Here is a 19090-nt window from a genome sequence, read left to right as displayed (position 1 = left end):
AGCTTTGCTTTAAGTAGCATAATTGTTGATCTTAGCAGTTGCTTCCATTCAGTCCCATCCTAGTCTAACCATATTTTCACTAACTGTTTTGCAAAACTAAAACCTAAGTATAAAAAACCTTTCCAATGATAGCCTTGCCTTCCCATAAATGTAATTTCTTATGCACTGAAACATCCGAATGTAAAACTTGAATCTGACCAACTAACGTTCTTCTCTGTTATGATGTTATGCTCCATTTTGTCTTTCAACGCCCTCCCCTACTCACTTGGAAGGAAATGTGTAGCGCAACAAGCCGTACGTCTTTATCGATTGAAAAGACCTTTAAATGTTTCCCCTAGACGGCAAAGTTGGAACCCTAAAAGAGTTTGAGAAAACTTATTTTTTTATGAGTTTTTGTTACAGGTGGAGCACAACGGTAAGTCTTGATTTTGATTGAGTGGCTAGGTAGTATTGCACACCAATCAAAATCTCTCCTCCTTTAGGCCTTCTCTGTACGGGGGAGGAAACCCAAAAATAATTTGTGGTTTCACATACACACACAAACACACACACACACACACACACACAAACACACACGATACACAAAATATCTGTTGCATAGATTAGAAATAGTCCACTTCCTCTACGTCTCTCCTCATGCCGCACTGGAGCATAAATCCATAGTGTTTCCTCATTTCTGCCCTGGTGTATTATCTTTAAAGGCCTTTACAGTCAGTAGTTATTCTGGCTGGCATGCTTCAGCCAAGTGAAGATATTTAAAAAAACAATCAGTCAAAGGGAGAAAAAAGAGTTTTATAGGAAAAATACAATAAAGACAAAAGCCTATCCTCCACCACTAATGCTAAATGACAATGAATCCCCTTTTTGATGGAGCTTTAATAAATTGAAGCAGATGCATTTTTGGCATGCATTATTTATATTGTGCATATTAAATAAAGATGCCTCGGTATCTACTCAGTTTGTTCCCTCTGCTGTGTACCAAATAACTTTGTTCCCAATAAATAATTCACTACTCTGACATTATAAAATGGGTCAGGGAGCTGCATTTTCATTATTATTTCTATCATCATACTCAGTGAAACAGAAGCACAGAGACAAAAAACTACCGTGGGAAGCCGAAGGTTTAGAAGTCAGGATCGGTGAGCGTTGGCAGCATTCATCCTGGAGCTGTGATTCAGTCCACCTTGTTTATCGGTAGAAGATAAACGCTTTATTAGAAAAGATGGTCAGAGTTTCTGCAGCTTTATTAGTGCAGCACCGGGACGTTTATCAGCTGTTTTGCAAAAACTAAAATAAAACATAAGACCGACAGGTATAACTTTATAGTTTCCAACAATCCAACCAGTTTTCCATAAACTCCGGCTCCACAAGCTTGCATTTAAAAGTGCACACGAGGTTCATAACTACTCAAGTTCCTTCACACTTCGTAACACTCCTGTTATGCTGTGATGGTGTCAACCTTTGTTTGTTTTCAGTTGAACTTTTGTCGACTTATTCTGATACTTGATGTTTACTATGTTTTGTTCGATAGGCAAAATGCACTTGAGATTAGCAGCTGTGGTGGTCGTCATTTTGAATGGGACAAACTGGAATGTAACTTTTACTGAAACGTACTTAATCATGATGAAAATGTCGCTGATTGGCCTCTGAAAGTTTTTCCTTTAACAGTCTTGAACTGCAGCTGCTAATTTTCTCCCAAACTGTGTCTTTATTTATTTTTCTTTTCAATTTCTCATTAGTTTTTTTTTTTTTTTAGTTCCTCTTGATTTGGTTTCTTTTTCTACTAAAAGCAAAATACGGCCACCACAGGAGCGCTTTCATGTGGCCATAAGAGGCTTGTAAACATTTTGAATTATAAGTATGGTACACTTTATTTCACTCCAGTGGCGCCGCACTACTTTTTTTTTTTTAATTTTTTTTGTAATCTTTCTTTTTTAACCAGCGATCGAGCAGCCACTGGGGTGTATCTGATTGTTTTGGTTTAAAGTTTATTTGAAAGGGGAGGGCAGGCAAGTGTACGTTGAAGATGGGTGTCATTGATAGCAGGGACAAGGGAAAGAGAGGAAGACAAAAGAAAGGAAAAGGGAAATGTAGCTGCAGCTAAACACCTTGAGGTGGCTTTTTTTACTCTCTCTGTGTTTCCCCTATTTTTCTCTTCTCCTCATGTCATTGTGTTCTGCATCAACCCCTTTACATCCCTCAGAGCTTCGAGAAGGTTGGTGTGTTTTTTCTTTTTTACTTTTTTTAACCCACATTTGAAAAGAACAATCAACATGTTGAAAAATTTTAGCTGTATTTGCATTTTGCAGAGCTCGATAAATCACTAATCTGAAAGTAAAAAAAAATCATCCAAACTGCTAAATGGATATAAAATATATATTTTTTATTTATCTCCAAGGAAGAAATGATGAAAGCAAACCCAATTAGCTCGGGTCTTGTTAACTTACTTTTATGTTTGCATTGTGGGGCCTTTTCACGTTTTGCATCCTTTGGTATTGCTTCTGCACCTACAAAGCTTTGTTGCATGTGTTGCCATGGAAATCCAGCATGTGAAAATAACAGGGCCTGTTGCATGATGGGAGAATGTAACTGCGCTTGCATGCTTTTGCAAAATCCCTTTGGCCCCATTGGTCCTTTTACTTTTGCATTCCCCATGTTTTGTTCAGTTGTTTGTTTGTTTGTTTTTTCCTTTTTCTGGGTGTTTTTCCTGAAACTCACCACAGTTGGCTTTCCTTTTATTTTACGTTGATTTTTGTGTTGTGGTTGTGGCGTTCATGTATGTTTTTGTTTGTTTGTTTCAGTTCTGTTTTTTTTTTCTTAAAGCGTTTGTTATTCTTGTGTTTCACTAATTTGTTAGAACTCCGTTTAATTTGGACTCTGATGCTGCTCTGCTTCTTGAATCTTGGAGTGCAATTGCCGAATGAAATGAGTGTGTATGCAGCCAGTGTTCCTGCCATCCTGGGATTCCTTACTGAAAATATTGAACCCAGTTGGGTTCCATGGTGATTTCAGACAGCCATTAAGGAAGGCCATTTACAGTGTTGTGCAGATCAATATCAATATAATGACTTAAATATCCCATTTGCTGTTGCTAAATGCAGTTGCATTTGTTGAATGATTGCTGGTTGTGTATTCTCACAATCATTCCTTAAATTCACAAACATGCACTCATAAAACAGAACAGAATTTTTAGGAAAACCCACAAAGTTGTAGAAGTATGTTATTTTTATAGTAGATTCTGCTAAATAAATTGGACAATAATGTAAACTTAGCTGAATATAATGTGTTGCACCTGGTTTTGTAAAGTAATCTTGTTTTCAGAAAGCCTGAATATTTACCAGCTCCACTAGTTTTAAAGCTGAGCCTTGCTTATAATAAAGGTACCAATAGACAATTTCCATAACGGATCAGATCATTTATTTATTTATTTATTTATTTATTTTTTCGGGTTTGGACTTGAGGTTAGTTGTCATTAAAATGTTCTCATTCCTACAGGTTTAAACTAATTAAAGGGTCACCTACATCTTGAAACCAGACATATTTAACTCTATTTTTTGGTATGCTGATGTTAGAGCATTGGTAATTGGCTATTTTACTGCACATTCAACTGATTAATACATATTTACTTTAGTAACAGCAATTATTGAATACAAAAACTTCAGCTTGGTCTTAAACTGTGATTTATTTGTGTGTTTTTCTGGATTTCTTTAGCCACACGTGTGATTTCAAAGCCAGGCGTTTGACTAAGACGTCACCCTTTATATGATCAAGCAGTTAGTCCACACACGAGAACCAGTGGCCTCCAACAAGCTATCAAAAACATAGTTCCTCATAGATAATGTCCAGAATGAACCTAAATCATAACTTAACACTATTTTGTCAGATTTCAGGCATGATGCAGAAAGACTGTGCTGTCATATATGCATGTGCACGTTCACCCTCCTACTATGAAATGTGCTCGTTTGTGAATGTGCTTGCATGTCTTGCCATGCATTTATGTGTGACGTTGGGAAAGAAAGCTAGATTACACCTTATGTCCTCACTGGCCAAAGCAAAGCCCTGCCATCTCTATTAGATGTTTGCCTTAAGGAGTCTGGAAAATATTAGCCAACTTCTAAAAAATACGACGTTTATTTTGTTTTTCTTTCCAGAAATGCTTTATGTTTTATCACCTTTTCTACTAATACTAGGGTGTAAAGGATGCTCTGTCCCCAGTCAGACTGATAGTATGTGCTGAAACGCTCACGGACACAGGGGACCGTCTTTGCAGTATCATTTGGCTGCTTGTCGTGTACCTGTAAGACGAGAGAACAAAGTGATAAATACTGAAATCCCCTGAATAGAATGCTTGCTCCTATAGATACCCCTGCTACGACTCCTGTCAGTTTCCTTTAGGTAATAATTTTCATTTTGATGAGCCACCCATAGTGACTGTTTAGTGTTGGCACAGCCAAGGTATGTTAATACAACCAACCCCCGCGGCTCAAGTGTAAATGCCGCAGGACTCTCCCAGCAAGTGTGACTAAAAGATCTCTATACTGTGCCTGTGTCTTCAGGCAGCAAGAGGGTGTAATCTCCGCTTCAAGGTGACACTAAAGGCTGCACATTATTTTGGCTTCCCTCCCTTATTTCGGGGCAGTAAAAAAAATCTGCCTAAAATGGCCAATAATGTCCACCTTCTGACCTCTGTTTTTGGGCACAAACCCCTCGACACCGCTGCCCACTATTAGAGTTAGTGCTGTACTCTGGCATTCTCTCTCGACTGCTTCCCACCTCGTCCAGTGCACGGCTTCTTGTCTTTCTCTCCACATTGGGGCTAGAAACAAGATAACCATAGAAAATGTTAACGTCTGGTTTGTTTCTCTCCTCTCAATTCCAAATGGGCCGGCTGGGCTCCTGGTCTCTGTGAATGAGGACCGTGTCCATGCAGTTGGGATTCTTTAATTCATTGTTTTCTTATTCTTTTCCCTTTGTTTTAATGATGGTGCAATTTAAGATGAGAGGGTCATCTTTACATACACATAGCTGACTGTCTAGGCTTTCCAAACCATTGACACAATCATCATTCAGATCTTTGTCCAGTTACAGTGTTGTGAATCATTTACATGTGATAATGACATGTAGATGCAGAGGTTCCTTAGTTTTGTTATGGCTTTTAGGATCTCTAACCTGTATAGAGTGTAGAATAAACAGTTTCCATCCAGGGTTGTAATAAACAATTTAGAATTTCCAATTGGAGACGTAGAGTACACTTTCTCCATATTTCATTTCTCCATCTAACTGTTTTGCATGTTACAGTTTTATACTAGATTCCCTTGTGTTTAAGTCTTAAGCTGTATTGGCTCAGTGAGTTTTATGATTCTAACTTTTTGCCATAGCCCAGGGATGTCCAAACGTTTCAAGATGAGGGCCAAAATCATGAAGTTAAATCTCCTCACGAGCCACAAAAATGTTATTACCTTTTTTTTTTTAAAGAACGCAAACATAATTTTATATTCGTCATTTGTTCTGCTCAAAAAGGCCTAAATAAAAATACTAGTAAAAAGGTGAACATAAAATATTAAAATATGTGAATTTACATCAACAGCCTCCTGGAGAGACTTAATTCCACAACTCTAAAATCGCTAACTAGGACCGTGCAAAATCACTCCGAGGGCTGCAAATGGCCCCCGGGCCGCACTTTGGACACACCTGCTTTAGCCTAATACTTCCCGTGTTTGTCAAGTAATTTGGTTTTAAGCCCCCCCTTGTCCTTGAAACGATAGGTTTCTGAAGATAACTAGAGACTAATTCCTGTGGGGAAACCTCATTCACTTAACCATTTCAGCTCCCGGTCCATTGGCTGATCAGAGCCCCAGGGAGAGAAGATCGGCCCTCAAAAACTTGGATTGAAAGTTTCCCCCCAAAAAGTCCACATTGACTCTGTTTAGTTCTCGCAACCATTTTGAATTGGACGATCCATTGAAGAGACAAACGGAAGCTGAAAAACATCTAATAGTAGTGATGCAAACCTTTTTGTGAACATAGCTGCACTCTGGTCCTGTCTTTGTTGTCCGGATGGAGTTCGTTTTTGTGACTTTGTTCAGTTTCATTTGTTTCATTTGATTTTTTGTGAGTGTGTGTCTGAAGCAATGCTATATTCAGTAATAAATGGCATGCTTGGATGGGCTTGGGTGACATTTTCTGGATTGTATTGGTTCTCTGGTGTTTGCTGAAGTGGATGAGGGCGCACCTTTGTACGCCACTCATGCCAAAGCCACACCCATGCATGTCTGTGTGAGGAATGGGCTGCCCTTTCACCTTTGTTGATCAGGTTGTTTTTCTGTGAAACAGTAACTCAGTTATTTTTTGCACTTGTAGGACATTTTTCTTTTCATCTTTTCTTAGGATGTCTTCTGGCGTCATTAAATGATGAAACTAAGATATCTCAAATGAAAGGTCCTTTTTTTTAGGAGCTATTTTTGCCCCCAACTTAATTAGACTGTTTTCAGATGCACAGTTGACCATTTTTCTTCTTGATACATTTTTGCTATGTTCATATGTTTTTGGTTTCTTTTTTCTTGTTTTTGTACCACAAATTCCTCAAAGGTCAGCTCTGAACTTTTTGCCCTCAAGGTCAGGTCATGTTTTGCCCCCGAGTGGCAAAGTAATGGACATTAACAGTTGATACTTGAGAGTATGCATACAGAGTAGTTCAGAGGATGACAGATCAAAAACACCAGCTGTGGTCCCCATCTGAGCTCCACTGGCCTTGTAAGTAAAGCTGACCAGTGTGTGGTGTAGTCTCTTTAGATGCAAAGCAGAATGCAGTTCCTGTGGCTGAATACGAATTGGCTATTAAAGAAGAAAAATGACACTAAACATCTTTTAAGCCCTTGGAAATGACGTAGTTTTATTTATTAGAAAGCTTTCACCCCTGCAGCAAGAATGTCTATATTTGCTGTAATAAAGCATCATATTACGTGTCAGCTCTCAGGTAAAGACATGTTTCTGCATTAGTTTTGTGGAGAGAATTAAAGCAACGATCATATGAATCCCATTTGGATCGACACGGTGTGTATTGGGATCCTAGCGTTCCTTGTGAACCCCCCCCCCCCCCCCCCCCTTTGAGTCTTTCTCCAGATCCCTGCCTCTATCCCGAATTTCTCCTTTTATAAAGCCATGTGACGTCCACCCACCCATCCAAAGATTTGAGTCACATTTGCACTCAGCTGCAATGTTTAAGGTGGAGAGGAGGGAACATGTACCCGATTCTTGATTTTAAGCCCCAGTGTGTGAGACCTCCAAACCAACTTTTAGCCATGATTTTTCTTGTCTCTTTTTTTATTTACAATCACATAAACTTATTCTATCCCCCACAAATATCCTTCTTCTCCTTCCCCTCTCCTTCCAACAACCCAAAAACCTCCCCTTCCTTGTTGCGTATTGTACAGTATGTCTGCGTGTCCATCCTTTTTCCTTTGTCGTGTCTGCTGTCTTGCTGCTCGGGTCTGTTTAACTCCTGCATTGTGTCTTGTCTCTCAACCCTTTCTTTCCTGTTTTGTCTGTCTCTAAAGTCATCTCTTCCATTTAGTTGATCATATTTTGACTTCTACATCTTTACTACTATCCTTTTCTCTTTTTAACCTCTGCATCCCAACAAACATTTTGACGTTGAATAAATAGAGCTGGGCTCCTCGGGAACCGACTTTTACATTTAGAGCTAGTCCGTATGTTTAGCCTGTGATGTATCTGGGGTGTTTGAAGATGTTAAAATCATTTAAAATATTACTTTTTGTATCACATTTTAATGTACCAAAGAACGTGTTGCTCTGGTGAGCACATAGCAACACTTAACCTAATGCATAATAATTAGGAAAATGTTTAAATACACCTTAATTGTGCTTTTGATGTAAATAAAGACTTTTGAAAGACTTTTTCAGGTAAGCGCCGTTGTTGGCCACCTCTAGCTGTCATGTGCTTGCTGGGATGCCTCTCATGAACACAATTTAGTTATTCTCTTCAGCTCAATCATACTCTTTCACTCTAACTTTGCATACTGTACACACGCACATGCCTACACCAATGCAAGAAGTGTACATTTATATGTAAAATAAGAAGCATACACACCTGCGCCACATTCTTCCTCTGCGTCTCAGACTGTTTATCCTCCCTCTTGAACATCCAGCCCTATCCATGACTTTAGAGGTTCTCCCTGTCTACCTCTTGTAGCTGGCATTCTGGCCGTGTTCATCCCTTTTCCCTTTCCTTCCATCTCTCTGATTCTCAGAGTTTCTACTCACTGTTGATCCAGTTCTGTTTCTTTACTCCTACACTCTGTGATAGTTAGTCTTTTTAGCTCTGACTGCTATAATTTATTTATTTTCTCTGTGTATTTCTAGGCACACTCCTTGTTCTTCAGTACTTATTTTGTGTTATCCGGGACTGCGATGTGACAATGTGCCATCATCACATTTAGTCACATTAGCTGAAGAAAAGCAAAAGTTTACACAGCACTGAAACGGGTTACCCCCTGCCCCATTCCCCCTCCTCCAACCTTCCCTGCTCTCTTTCTTCCTCTGTCACTCTTTGGTTCTCCGTTCTCCTCCTTTCTCTCCTCTCCTCAGTTCCTCTATCTTGTACTTCTGTTTTTCCTCTCCAGTCGTCTTTTGTCTGGGCATGCAAGCGACCCTTCAGTTATATTCCTCTATGCATTTTATCTCAAGTTTTATATCTGATTTTCTTATCATTTACTCCTTAATTTACCTCGATCTATTTATGCATGCTGTCTGTGAAACTGATAGCTGCATCTATCAATGGAACCGTGTCAGATCTTAATAAGGCTTTGTCCAGTGGATCTACCCAAACCCACAAAAATCTGATTAAAGTTTCTCATCTTTAAGATTGCAAGAACATAGAGACTTTTGCTAAGAGCAAACATATGCTAGAATTAAGTTAGAGACCTCCTAGAGATGGTCGGAAGTTCAGTAACCATACACTTCCTGTGCTGAGGGAGAAGCCTGCAATGGCCTACTTCCTGTTTGGCATGAGTTTCGGAGAGGACAGGAAGTTCCAGGTTGCCCACTTGGGTTTATGTGATGGAATTATCACATGACCTTTACTATACACCTTCTTATTTTGCAATAAACAATGCTTTGTTGTCTGTATATCAGCAGTTCAGTCCCCAAAGATGAGAAACTCGTAATAGATTTTTGTGACTTTAAGTGTGCTGTGATGGGTCAATTATTGGTCTATGGAACCTTGTTGCTATGAATCGTTGCTTAACTGTAACTCTATATTGTTGTTGAAGCAATTCTGTTAGTTTAGTTCTTTTTCATTACTTGTAAATTTTTATCTTTTCAAAATATTTTTTGTTTGTTTGAGTTCACATTTGCCATGTTGAAAAGTCTGTGTTGATTATTTCCTGGAGAAGGGTCCATGTTCATCGGCCTCTCTTGTTACTTCTCTTTTTTTTTCCTCTTCATTTTGACTCTTGCCCTCTTTTGTCATCCTCTCCTCTTCCTCATGCTTTCTCCCAGTCCGGCGGGTGCCTCCTCGCTTCTCCATTCCACCAACGAATCAAGAGATAATGCCAGGTGGCAGTGTGAACATAACATGCGTGGCAGTGGGGTCGCCCATGCCTTATGTCAAGTGGATGCTGAACTCTGAGGATCTGACACCGGAGGACGAGATGCCAGTTGGCAGGAATGTTCTTGAACTGAGCAGCGTCCGTGAGTCAGCCAACTACACCTGCGTAGCCATGAGCAGCCTTGGCATGATTGAAGCTGTGGCACAGATCACAGTCAAATGTAAGAGATAACTGTATTTATGAAGAAGGTTCAGTTCATGTTGACATACTCAGAACAGTGTTTAACTTTCCTTTGTTATGTCTTGAAAACAGCTCTCCCGAAGCCTCCTGGCACCCCTGTGGTGACTGAAACCACAGCTACAAGTGTAACTATTACCTGGGACTCGGGAAACCCAGACCCAGTGACATATTACATCATACAGTACAGGGCTAAGTCCCCAGACAGCAAGTATGAGACAGTGGATGACATCACCACTACACGTTATAGCATTGGTGGCCTCTACCCAAACACAGAGTATGAAATCCGTGTCTCAGCCGTCAATACGATTGGACAGGGACCTCCCAGCGAACCAGTTGAAACTCGGACGGGCGAGCAAGCCCCTGCAAGTCCGCCAAGAAACGTCAGAGCAGAAATTCTTCCTCAAAACTCAATGGTGGTGCAGTGGGAAGAGCCAGAAGAGCCTAACGGGCAGATCAAGGGATACCGAGTTTATTACACCATGGACGACTCGCAGCCAATGAGTCTGTGGCATATTCATAATGTCCAGGATAGCATCCTCACCACCATCCAAAGCCTAGTTCCTGAAGAAACATACGCAATCAAAGTTCTTGCATTTACCTCTGTTGGTGATGGACCTTTTTCAGAAGCCGTTAGTGTCAAAGTACAGCAAGGAGGTAAGGATAAGCAGAATGATTTGGAATACTGAAGTGGTTTTGGTGCTGCAGTAAACAGAAACCAGAGTAAAATAAATCACCAGCACATTTTTTCTGCCTTCTTATAATGTTCTCTGCTGCCCTCAGTTCCTGGTCAACCATCCAAATTCCAGGTGGGTGCCGTGTCCGACACCAGTATTGAACTGACCTGGGATCCTGCCTATGACAAAGAAGGGATTGTAAGATATGAACTTCGCTATGCAGAAAGCAAATTCAGCACACTGGTAATAATTTAATGTTTGTTTCATCTTAAATTCAGTCCAAGACTCTAGAATGATTCGACGTTGCATCAAGATGCATTGTCAGTATTTTATTTGCTAATTAACAGATAAAGAAAGACTTTCCGCCCAGAAGATCTTATGTCGTGGAAGGTCTCCGCCCCAACACAGAGTACCGTTTCTCCCTGGCAGCCATCTCCAACAAAGGCATTGGAGCCTTCACAAATGAAATCTCTGAAAGGACCTTACAAGCCAGTATGTAGCCTTCTTTTCAGTCTTTCCTGTTTCATTTGCAGGTTTGTAAACAAAGGAAATTACCCACCACATCATTTAACTATGACGGTTTTTATGTTTTATTGGACCTTTGCGAAAAAGACTAATTAGGTTCTTTCATGTTCCTTTGAATGAAGCTTGCAAAATCTTTTTTCTGTCAACTACCTCATCACTCTTTAGTTATGAACTGTGCTTTCTTTAGAAATAATTAAGCACTCAAAGCTTTCTGACATGATTTAACGGACTAATTCACACGGTTACTTATTCCCCTTTAAATAAGTAGTTAAAGTTGTGTGTATTTTGTCTTTATTTAAACAGTTGTATTAACAAAATGTTTTTTTCAACCCCATATCAAGTAGCATTGTACTGAGAAGAGGTACTTTAATGGAAAGTTGTGGTTAAAAAAAGGCACAAAGTTTAAAGGCACATTTTACATTTTCATTACTGGAAATGTTTCCAGTAGCTGTGGTCTTTTGGGGGTTTTCACTGACCTTTTCATTTCCAGTGCTGGAATCAAGGGTTAACTTGCTAAATTAGATTCTACAATCAGATTTGCACCACTATTTTATTTTAATTACTCTCTTAATATTTGTGCTGCTCGATATCATAAACTGCAGCAGGTTGACATTTTGAAGAAGATTGCTGAGCAAAACTAAAATATACAATTAGATCCAAACAGACTGAAACCAGTTTTGGAGGAAAATAGATCAGTTAACTTCTAGTTATGTTTGTCTAATAAAACATGGCTTCCTGTGCAACTTCTTCTATCGTCAATGTTTCTGCGTTGCTGTTATTTTTAAGCTCTGATGCCTGTTGTTTAGACGGCGGACAGCAGTGAGTGTAGTCCTTCTCAAGTGCGGATGTCACAAATTGTTCATGTCAAAGCTAATGATAATAATAATAATTTATCACTTTCAACGGCACTTCCCACTGAGGTGATTTTTCTGCATTTTGATTAGATTTTCCTAACCCAGAACACTGGAAATGTAAAAGACCCTAGCCAAAAAAATGATCGTTTTGTTTCTTTAAAAAAAAGCCACGGTACGCTTTAGTACCTGGTCCTTCTAGTCAAAATGTTCCTTTCAATGAACCGTCTCACAGCCTTGTCTCTGTTGCCTTATTTTTTTAACTATGGTTTGGTGCAAACCTACACGTGTTTGCTGACTTCCAACAAACCACATCCACGTGGATTTTTTTCATTTTATGTATTGGCCGTTCATTTTTCTTTGTGTTTTTGTTTGTTTGCTTTTCTTTGTTAACAGCAAGTGCACATCCTTCTTGTCAGACACAAAAAATGGGAATTCTCCCAAAAAACTGCCAAGGCTCTCGTATGATTTATTGTTATTTTTGGGTGGTAGAATCTTAAAGTAAGTTTAGTCATCAAAACTACCTATATCCTTGTTTGTGAGGTAATCAGTCCAACACGGATTGTTTTAGTTTACTGAAAGAAAGGACACAGCTGTATTATTTATCATTGATAAATAGCAAGCCCAATATTTTACACCTCCAAGACAGAAAATACAACCTGATTGCATCTTACAGCATGAGATCTGGTCCTTTGGAAAAGAAAACCCTTTAAGGATACACTACTCCAGATACCTGGAGCAAGCAATGACCAAATATATCATGTAGATTATTTATCTTTTGGAAAAATATAATTTTGTGACAGAGATGCATATTATTTTTACAATAGTTATTTTACTTCATAGGTACAAATTTGGCATAAGATGTTTTTAGATTTAAGCAAGATACTTTCCTGGCTCCAGTACCAACAAGGTTCTTGTGAAAACCAGCTCAAATATGATGATGATGCTAACATCTTTTCATCACTCTTCACAGGCCTTTGTCTAATGTAATCCAAAGGATTATTAGGTGTGTCTTTAAAATAAAGCTGCTCTGGGACCAAGACTGTAGATTTTGACTGTAGCAAACGAGAGCCATGACGGTGGGAGTCAACGTTTTTAACACATTTTCTGTTTCTACTCGTGCAGCTTGTTGACTACACCTACACATGTGGGTGTAGAGGCCTTGGGACCACCACCTTACAGTTCTTTCTGTCAATGCTAGACAGCAAACCTACACGGAGTGTAGTGTAACTACCAAGAGCCCTGCTTGCATGTGACTCCCCCTCCTGCCCTCTTGGGGTGCTGTTGAGCAGCGATGATGACATTTTAAGCCTTCAAGCATGAAACCCACAATGTTCCTCCATCCCCATTTCTGTCTTGGGATTTGTATTTGTGTTCATCCTCACCTGTCAGTGTGCTTGGTCATTTTGATACGTCTGGTTTGCATTTATAAATTTCTGGCAGGCCGAGCTGAATTCACACCCACTCTTCTTCTGTCATCGTTCCAGAGCTGCTTATCACTTTTCCACGTGTCCTCCTTATGGACAAAACTACAAACACTCTTTGGAATGGCTTGACATCACCTTGTTCACTTTCAGCCCTCTTTCTTTTATGTTGAAACTTTTGATAAATGTTTCCAATCTTTTTGTTTCACTAGTTTAATTCATTTATGTTTTATTGTGAAAGGCCAATTTTTCAAATAGTAACTTCCCTTTTATTGAATGAGCATTAGACCAGCCTTGATACAAGCTACAGGAAGGCTAATGGAATCACACATCACAGAAAAAGTTACTTTTATTCAAAATACATCAGTGCTCATTTTATCTTAGAAGTGAAGTACACAATGTAAATACCATATTATATAGTTGGTGTGTTTCCATTGTCAAACCTTCAGGGTAATATCTGGGAGGGGGAAATTAAGCAGGAGCTACGGTGGCCTGGTCCTCTCAGCTGTTGTGTCTCCATACAAATTCAGCCCTTTCAGTACTTCCCACAGATGTCAGCATATTGCGACTGCTTCAGCAGTGACTGATGTCCCTGTTCATCACCAAAAAGTGTCCTCAGTAACATTAAAAGTTTCATTCTGTTGAAGCACCATTCAGAGTACCAGGAGAGCAGCTGTGTAATATAAAATGTGGGGTTCAATGACCAGAAGAAACACAATTTTTACGATGCTCAGTGAGACAACAAAGTCCCGTGAATGACATGGTTGGGGGAGGGAGTTCCGTTGCGTTATTTGGCGATTTTAAAGCACAAAGAACGGTGCTTATTTGCTTGTGCTTCCATTCTACGTTGGCAACCTTTCTAATTTTATCAATGCTGGTTGTTTTGAACATCTGCTGATGTCTTTTCCTACTGAGTTACAACCAGTCAGCAGGAGTTAGCCACATGTTCCACTCAGCTACTCTGCTGGGCCTTTACAAGTACCTACCCCTCTTCAGATACTTCGAAATTTTCTAAAATGGCCCAGTAAACGTCCCGTTTGGCCGGCCCGGTGAAGTGAAGGCATGCTGAGAAGTTCCAGTAAAATCACCCTGAAGTTCCAACAGTGGAAACATGCCTATTGTCTACTTTCTTTAACAAAATCACAATTTTCACTTCTTTTCCATTCTATGAACATGCTTTCACTTTAGACCTCATTGGCTTTTCAACGCATTGATGAGTCCTTGAACAAGCAACTGTGAAACCCGCTTTTTGGTTTGTCAGTAATTGAGACTAAATAACCCAAGTCAGACAAAACTAACGGTTTTCTAACAAAACACTTTGATCTTTTGGATGCTTTGAGGTAAGTGAACGTGTGGTTCGGGGATTCAGTCTGCCATAACCTTTTCCACAGAGCTGCAGAATGCATCCACTTCTTGTAAAGGGCGTGCTGTGTAGACACCGTGACCAACACTTGGAAACCGCAAGTTTGTCTTCAACATTTTAATTTATTGGATATTTTTGCATTTTGTTGAGACATTTTCACACCAACCCTCAAAATATCTAATTAGCACCAGTTGTGAGTTACTATTACTGGGTCTGTTCATACACATCCTGTATATACTATAATAAAGCCCCTTGCATGAGTAAACTACAAATAAAACCAGGTTTTAGATGTACATCAGAGACATTTTCCACAGCCTAAAAAGAAACTAAATTGTTTTCTTGTGTCCTCTTTATCCCAAACACCTAAAAATATACGATTGTGTAAAAATTTATATTGCTGTGTGTGTGTGAGCGCAGCTTTACGTGCAAATGCAAAGGCGTTAGAACTCAGACTTGATTCCATCTCTGTGCCTGGCAGACTGAATCATTGTTCCACAAAGTAAAACTTTACAAATGTTTTCTATGCTACAAATGTTTGCAGAAGTCTAAACTTTCAGTCCAAATAGCATTACCAGAGAGGCTTGTCATGGGGACCAATTTTCAAAGAGCATATTTAAAAAATGTACAATTCTTTAGGAATTATTTTCCAAACTTTCATTCTTCTAATTTGACATTAAGCTAATGATCTATCAAAATAATACAGGTGATTAATAAATAAACAAAATGTTCCTGGATACTGGGTCCCCATTCTGTAGTCCTCATGTGGTATGCTACTATTCTCAGACAAAGTTTGAAAGATTTTTACCAGTCCATTCAGATGTGGCTTGAGGAGGGTCCACAGCTGGAGAGCTTAGGGGGGAATTATTGTAACTGTTAGCCAGCTCCAAAGCATGGAAACGGAGCTGGAGATAGGCACGATGAGTGGGTGTTAGGGGACTGCAGGGCCCCTGAGTGGCAGATAAGAATCCCATTTCATAGCGTCAGAATTAATTTCATGCTTTGCAATGAGCTATGAGCCAGGGCCTTGAATTGTCAGGCTTTGTTACACATTTAGATTATACCTAGAACCTGCCAGTATCCAGTCAAGTGCTATCTCTAAAATTAAAGTGGCAGACTGTAAATCCTCTGTATTTAACAAAACATGCAGTTTAGCGCCACCACACACACACACACACACACACACACACACACACACACACACACACACCACACACACACTCACTTACTCTAATTGCAGAGGGTTTTTAGATGTATTGGTATACTTGTATGAGCCTCACCATGACCATTTGGTATTTCAAGGATTAATGATCTACAAATATGAAAATTCGGTCATTTGAAGCTTCTGGTTAAAAATGCAATCAAAATACTGATTTACTTCAAACAGGAAGCATTAGCTTTTTCTATTAGATTGTACAAAAATTGATATTACCGCTACAGTGATTGTTGTAAACAGTGGTCACAATGATTAGCCAAGCCACCAACCAGTGTTTGACTTTCCACCCAGAGATCTGTCACATCACAACCAACATAAAAGCCCCAAAAGATCCACGAGGACATGACTAATTATTTGTCAAAAGGCATTTTCTGAAAGTCTTTCAAGGGAGATTTAAATAAGTAACCTCAAGGAAAAATTTAGTCGAGTGACTCCTTTTGTGTTTGCATGGTTCTAGTATCCATAATCCTTTGACTGGACTTGAGGGACGATTCATTTTATTAATGATAGGCCCCCATCAGTTTTAAGTTATTATCGGGCAAGAGGATGCCTGTGCACTCAGATAACCTCAACCCTGTCAGGTTCCTAGCTTGTTTCCTACATAAAGAAGGAGAACTGAGCAATCATTCTTGACGTGAAGAGTTTGCTAATAAAAAATAGGCGAAGGAAAGAAGCTGAAAGGCTCAAAATTCGGTAAGACCTTAAGTAAATAAGCCCATTAGACACAGAAAAGGGTTTGGGGACTGTGGCTGAGGTCTTGTCTTATTTTTTTGTGCAGTTGAGCATTCAACTTTCCAAAGCAGGAGGCCTTTGTACTTTAAAATCACAGTTTTTCTTTTCATTTTTCATGCTGCTCTTCCAACATTTTGATGAAACTTTTAGCAGTTGTGGTATCAAAGCTTTTCATGTTGCTGCTGGTATTCTAGTTTCCTGGTGTACTCAGATCAGCTGTGGGCTATGAAATGGGATTTATTTGCAGAAATTGTCAACAAGAAGGATGTTTGTGTGCTCGGGCCAAGTTCTTAAGCATAGCACATCTTAGTAATGAGTTTTCCCCAGTGGCTTCCCCTCTGCCTCACAGTTTTGTGGACCCTCAGGCCCAACAATACAGTATAAGCAGACCGCTTACAGCACAGAGCCATCTCTCTCCCTCCTGCTTACCCCTAAGGGGGTCCAAAGCCACCAGTGGGTAAATACTAGAGATGTTTATTGATGAAATAACAGAAGATGATCTGAAAAGTTGTAAAATGCTTACAGGATGGGAAAGTGTTGCTGCTCACTGACTCCAGAGTAAGAACACTCTGTAGTCAGGTGCTGGTGGTAAGAAAGTCTTTAAAGTTTTGTGTTTTTGGGATACAGGTACGTATGATGCAGACAATGCTTGTGGTTTTTATTTATTTATTTATTTACTGTCTTTTTGTTCTTTGATGTTTAAAATGCTTGTTTTATTCCGAGTATCCAGTTTTGCTGTCTCTGGTTTATTATAAGTTCTCATTTTAACGTTATTTATAGTTGTTTTCTATTGTTTGTTTTTCCTTTTGGGGCAGTTGGGTCACAGACAAATTGATTTCCCAAAACCCTGCTCCAGTTCTTTTTTATTATTGCTTCAGTCTTTGTTTTGGAATGACATCATCACCTTTCTTCTCATTTCTTTTTTCAATTCCTAACAACGCACCTGTGGAATTTTGTTTGAATTTCATATTATATGTACTTTTATTTTTGGTTATCTTGCTGCTTACCTGACCAAAGGACAAAAATGTAATAGTGAACTGGATTTGCTACTTCAATATTGAAAAATTATTTATAAAGTCACAGGCGGACTAGGAAGAGAGAAACAGTATATATATATATATATATATATATATATATATATATATATATATATATATATATATATATATATATATATATATATATATATAAAGGCATGGAACACCAAAAACACATTTTTTTATTATTATTTCTGATTATAATCAGTGACTGAGTTTTACATGAAAATAGATCACTTGCATTAGCTTCTGATAGAAAATGGTGTGAATAAATTAAGATTTGAAAAGCCTCACAGATCTACATCACACTGTTACTCAACATTCATGGACTCACTCATCTTGACTCACGACAGGGAAAGCTGTTGTTGGTTTAGCATCCAGGAAACAGCAGAGAACGTCTGGACTGGTAGAAGCTAACTGTTAGCATTAGCAACTCCACCACACAGCAGAACTCCTCCAAACTTCTGTATCTGTGGAGATAACACGAGTGTTGCTGAGCAAACAAAGTCAGTGGTATAGTTGCATTGCTGTCATCCAATCAGAGAGGAGATGTCCAAATATCAGGAAATAAGACTCCAAAGCCTGCCGTGTTAAACTCTTCTCCGATGTGGCATTCTTTTAGTTCCTGTTGAAACATGTGCATCTGAGCTTTATTTCCCCTGAGTGCGACCTTTAAGGCTTTCATTCCTACTACAGACCACTGCTAATGTATTGATTGAACAAATGTCCCACACGTTCACATTTTCAGAAACCCCAAAAGTAGCCATCTTGATTCATTATTACATACGTTTGTGCTGTGGTCCATTTTAAGCCTCCTAAGTTGCCATTTGCTTGATGCATATTTTTTTTCTTTTGCACATTTTTAAATAATTAGTTTGCATAACTTTTTTTATTTAGTTATTGCTTTTGTTGGTTTTCAATTTTTCTTTTTTTTCATTTCATTTATCTCTCCCATCTCTTTTATTTTTTCGTTTTTCACCCTTCTCCCTTTCCCATCCTCTTGGTCCTCTTCCCCCTCTTTCTTCCTGTCCTTTCCACCTCACCAGAACCCTCAGCTCCCCCTCAAGACGTTAAGTGCCGCAGCACCAGCTCCACTAGCCTTTTGGTAAGTTGGGGGCCCCCACCACTGGAGAGTCAGAATGGTGACCTGACGGGGTTTAGGGTGCGCTACCAGGTGGTGGGCCCTTCAGAGGGGGCTGGTGACAACATGGAGCCAATGGAGGAGCCAATGGTCCTTCCAAACGAAGAGCGGGTGTTGCTACAGCGACTAGAGAAATGGACCCAGTACAGCATCACTGTTTCTGCCTCAACTGCTGTTGGGATGGGCCCTGAGAGTGAGCCCCTGGTCTGCCGCACAGACGAAGATGGTACGTGACTCTGTTGAGTAGAGGCTTGATTTTATTAAGACAACTCAGTTAACTCGAATCAACAACTCCTGTACTATCAACAATAGCACAGCCACC

The 19090-nt window shown here is 39.4% G+C and overlaps 1 protein-coding gene across 7 annotated transcripts in view; it reads left to right on the top strand.

Moving 5' to 3' along the window:
* The window catches only part of ptprsa (protein tyrosine phosphatase receptor type Sa), a 214807-nt gene that overhangs the window by 127164 nt on the left and 68553 nt on the right, over positions 1-19090 (top strand). For 4 of the 7 annotated variants that reach the window (XM_070554205.1, XM_070554202.1, XM_070554203.1 and 1 more), the window contains exons 7-11: positions 9519-9788; positions 9881-10462; positions 10589-10725; positions 10830-10974; positions 18674-18994. In XM_070554205.1, the coding sequence (XP_070410306.1) occupies positions 9519-9788; positions 9881-10462; positions 10589-10725; positions 10830-10974; positions 18674-18994 (1455 nt within the window). Of the gene's footprint in view, positions 1-1957; positions 2216-9518; positions 9789-9880; positions 10463-10588; positions 10726-10829; positions 10975-18673; positions 18995-19090 lie in introns of those variants that run through there. The other 3 variants (XM_070554206.1, XM_070554204.1, XM_054752249.2) reach the window with 2 other exon arrangements.

Source organism: Nothobranchius furzeri, chromosome 8, assembly GCF_043380555.1.
Source record: "Nothobranchius furzeri strain GRZ-AD chromosome 8, NfurGRZ-RIMD1, whole genome shotgun sequence".
Taxonomy (NCBI): domain Eukaryota; kingdom Metazoa; phylum Chordata; class Actinopteri; order Cyprinodontiformes; family Nothobranchiidae; genus Nothobranchius; species Nothobranchius furzeri.
Note: the sequence above shows the minus strand (reverse complement) of the source record. Positions and strands in the feature narration are given on the sequence as shown.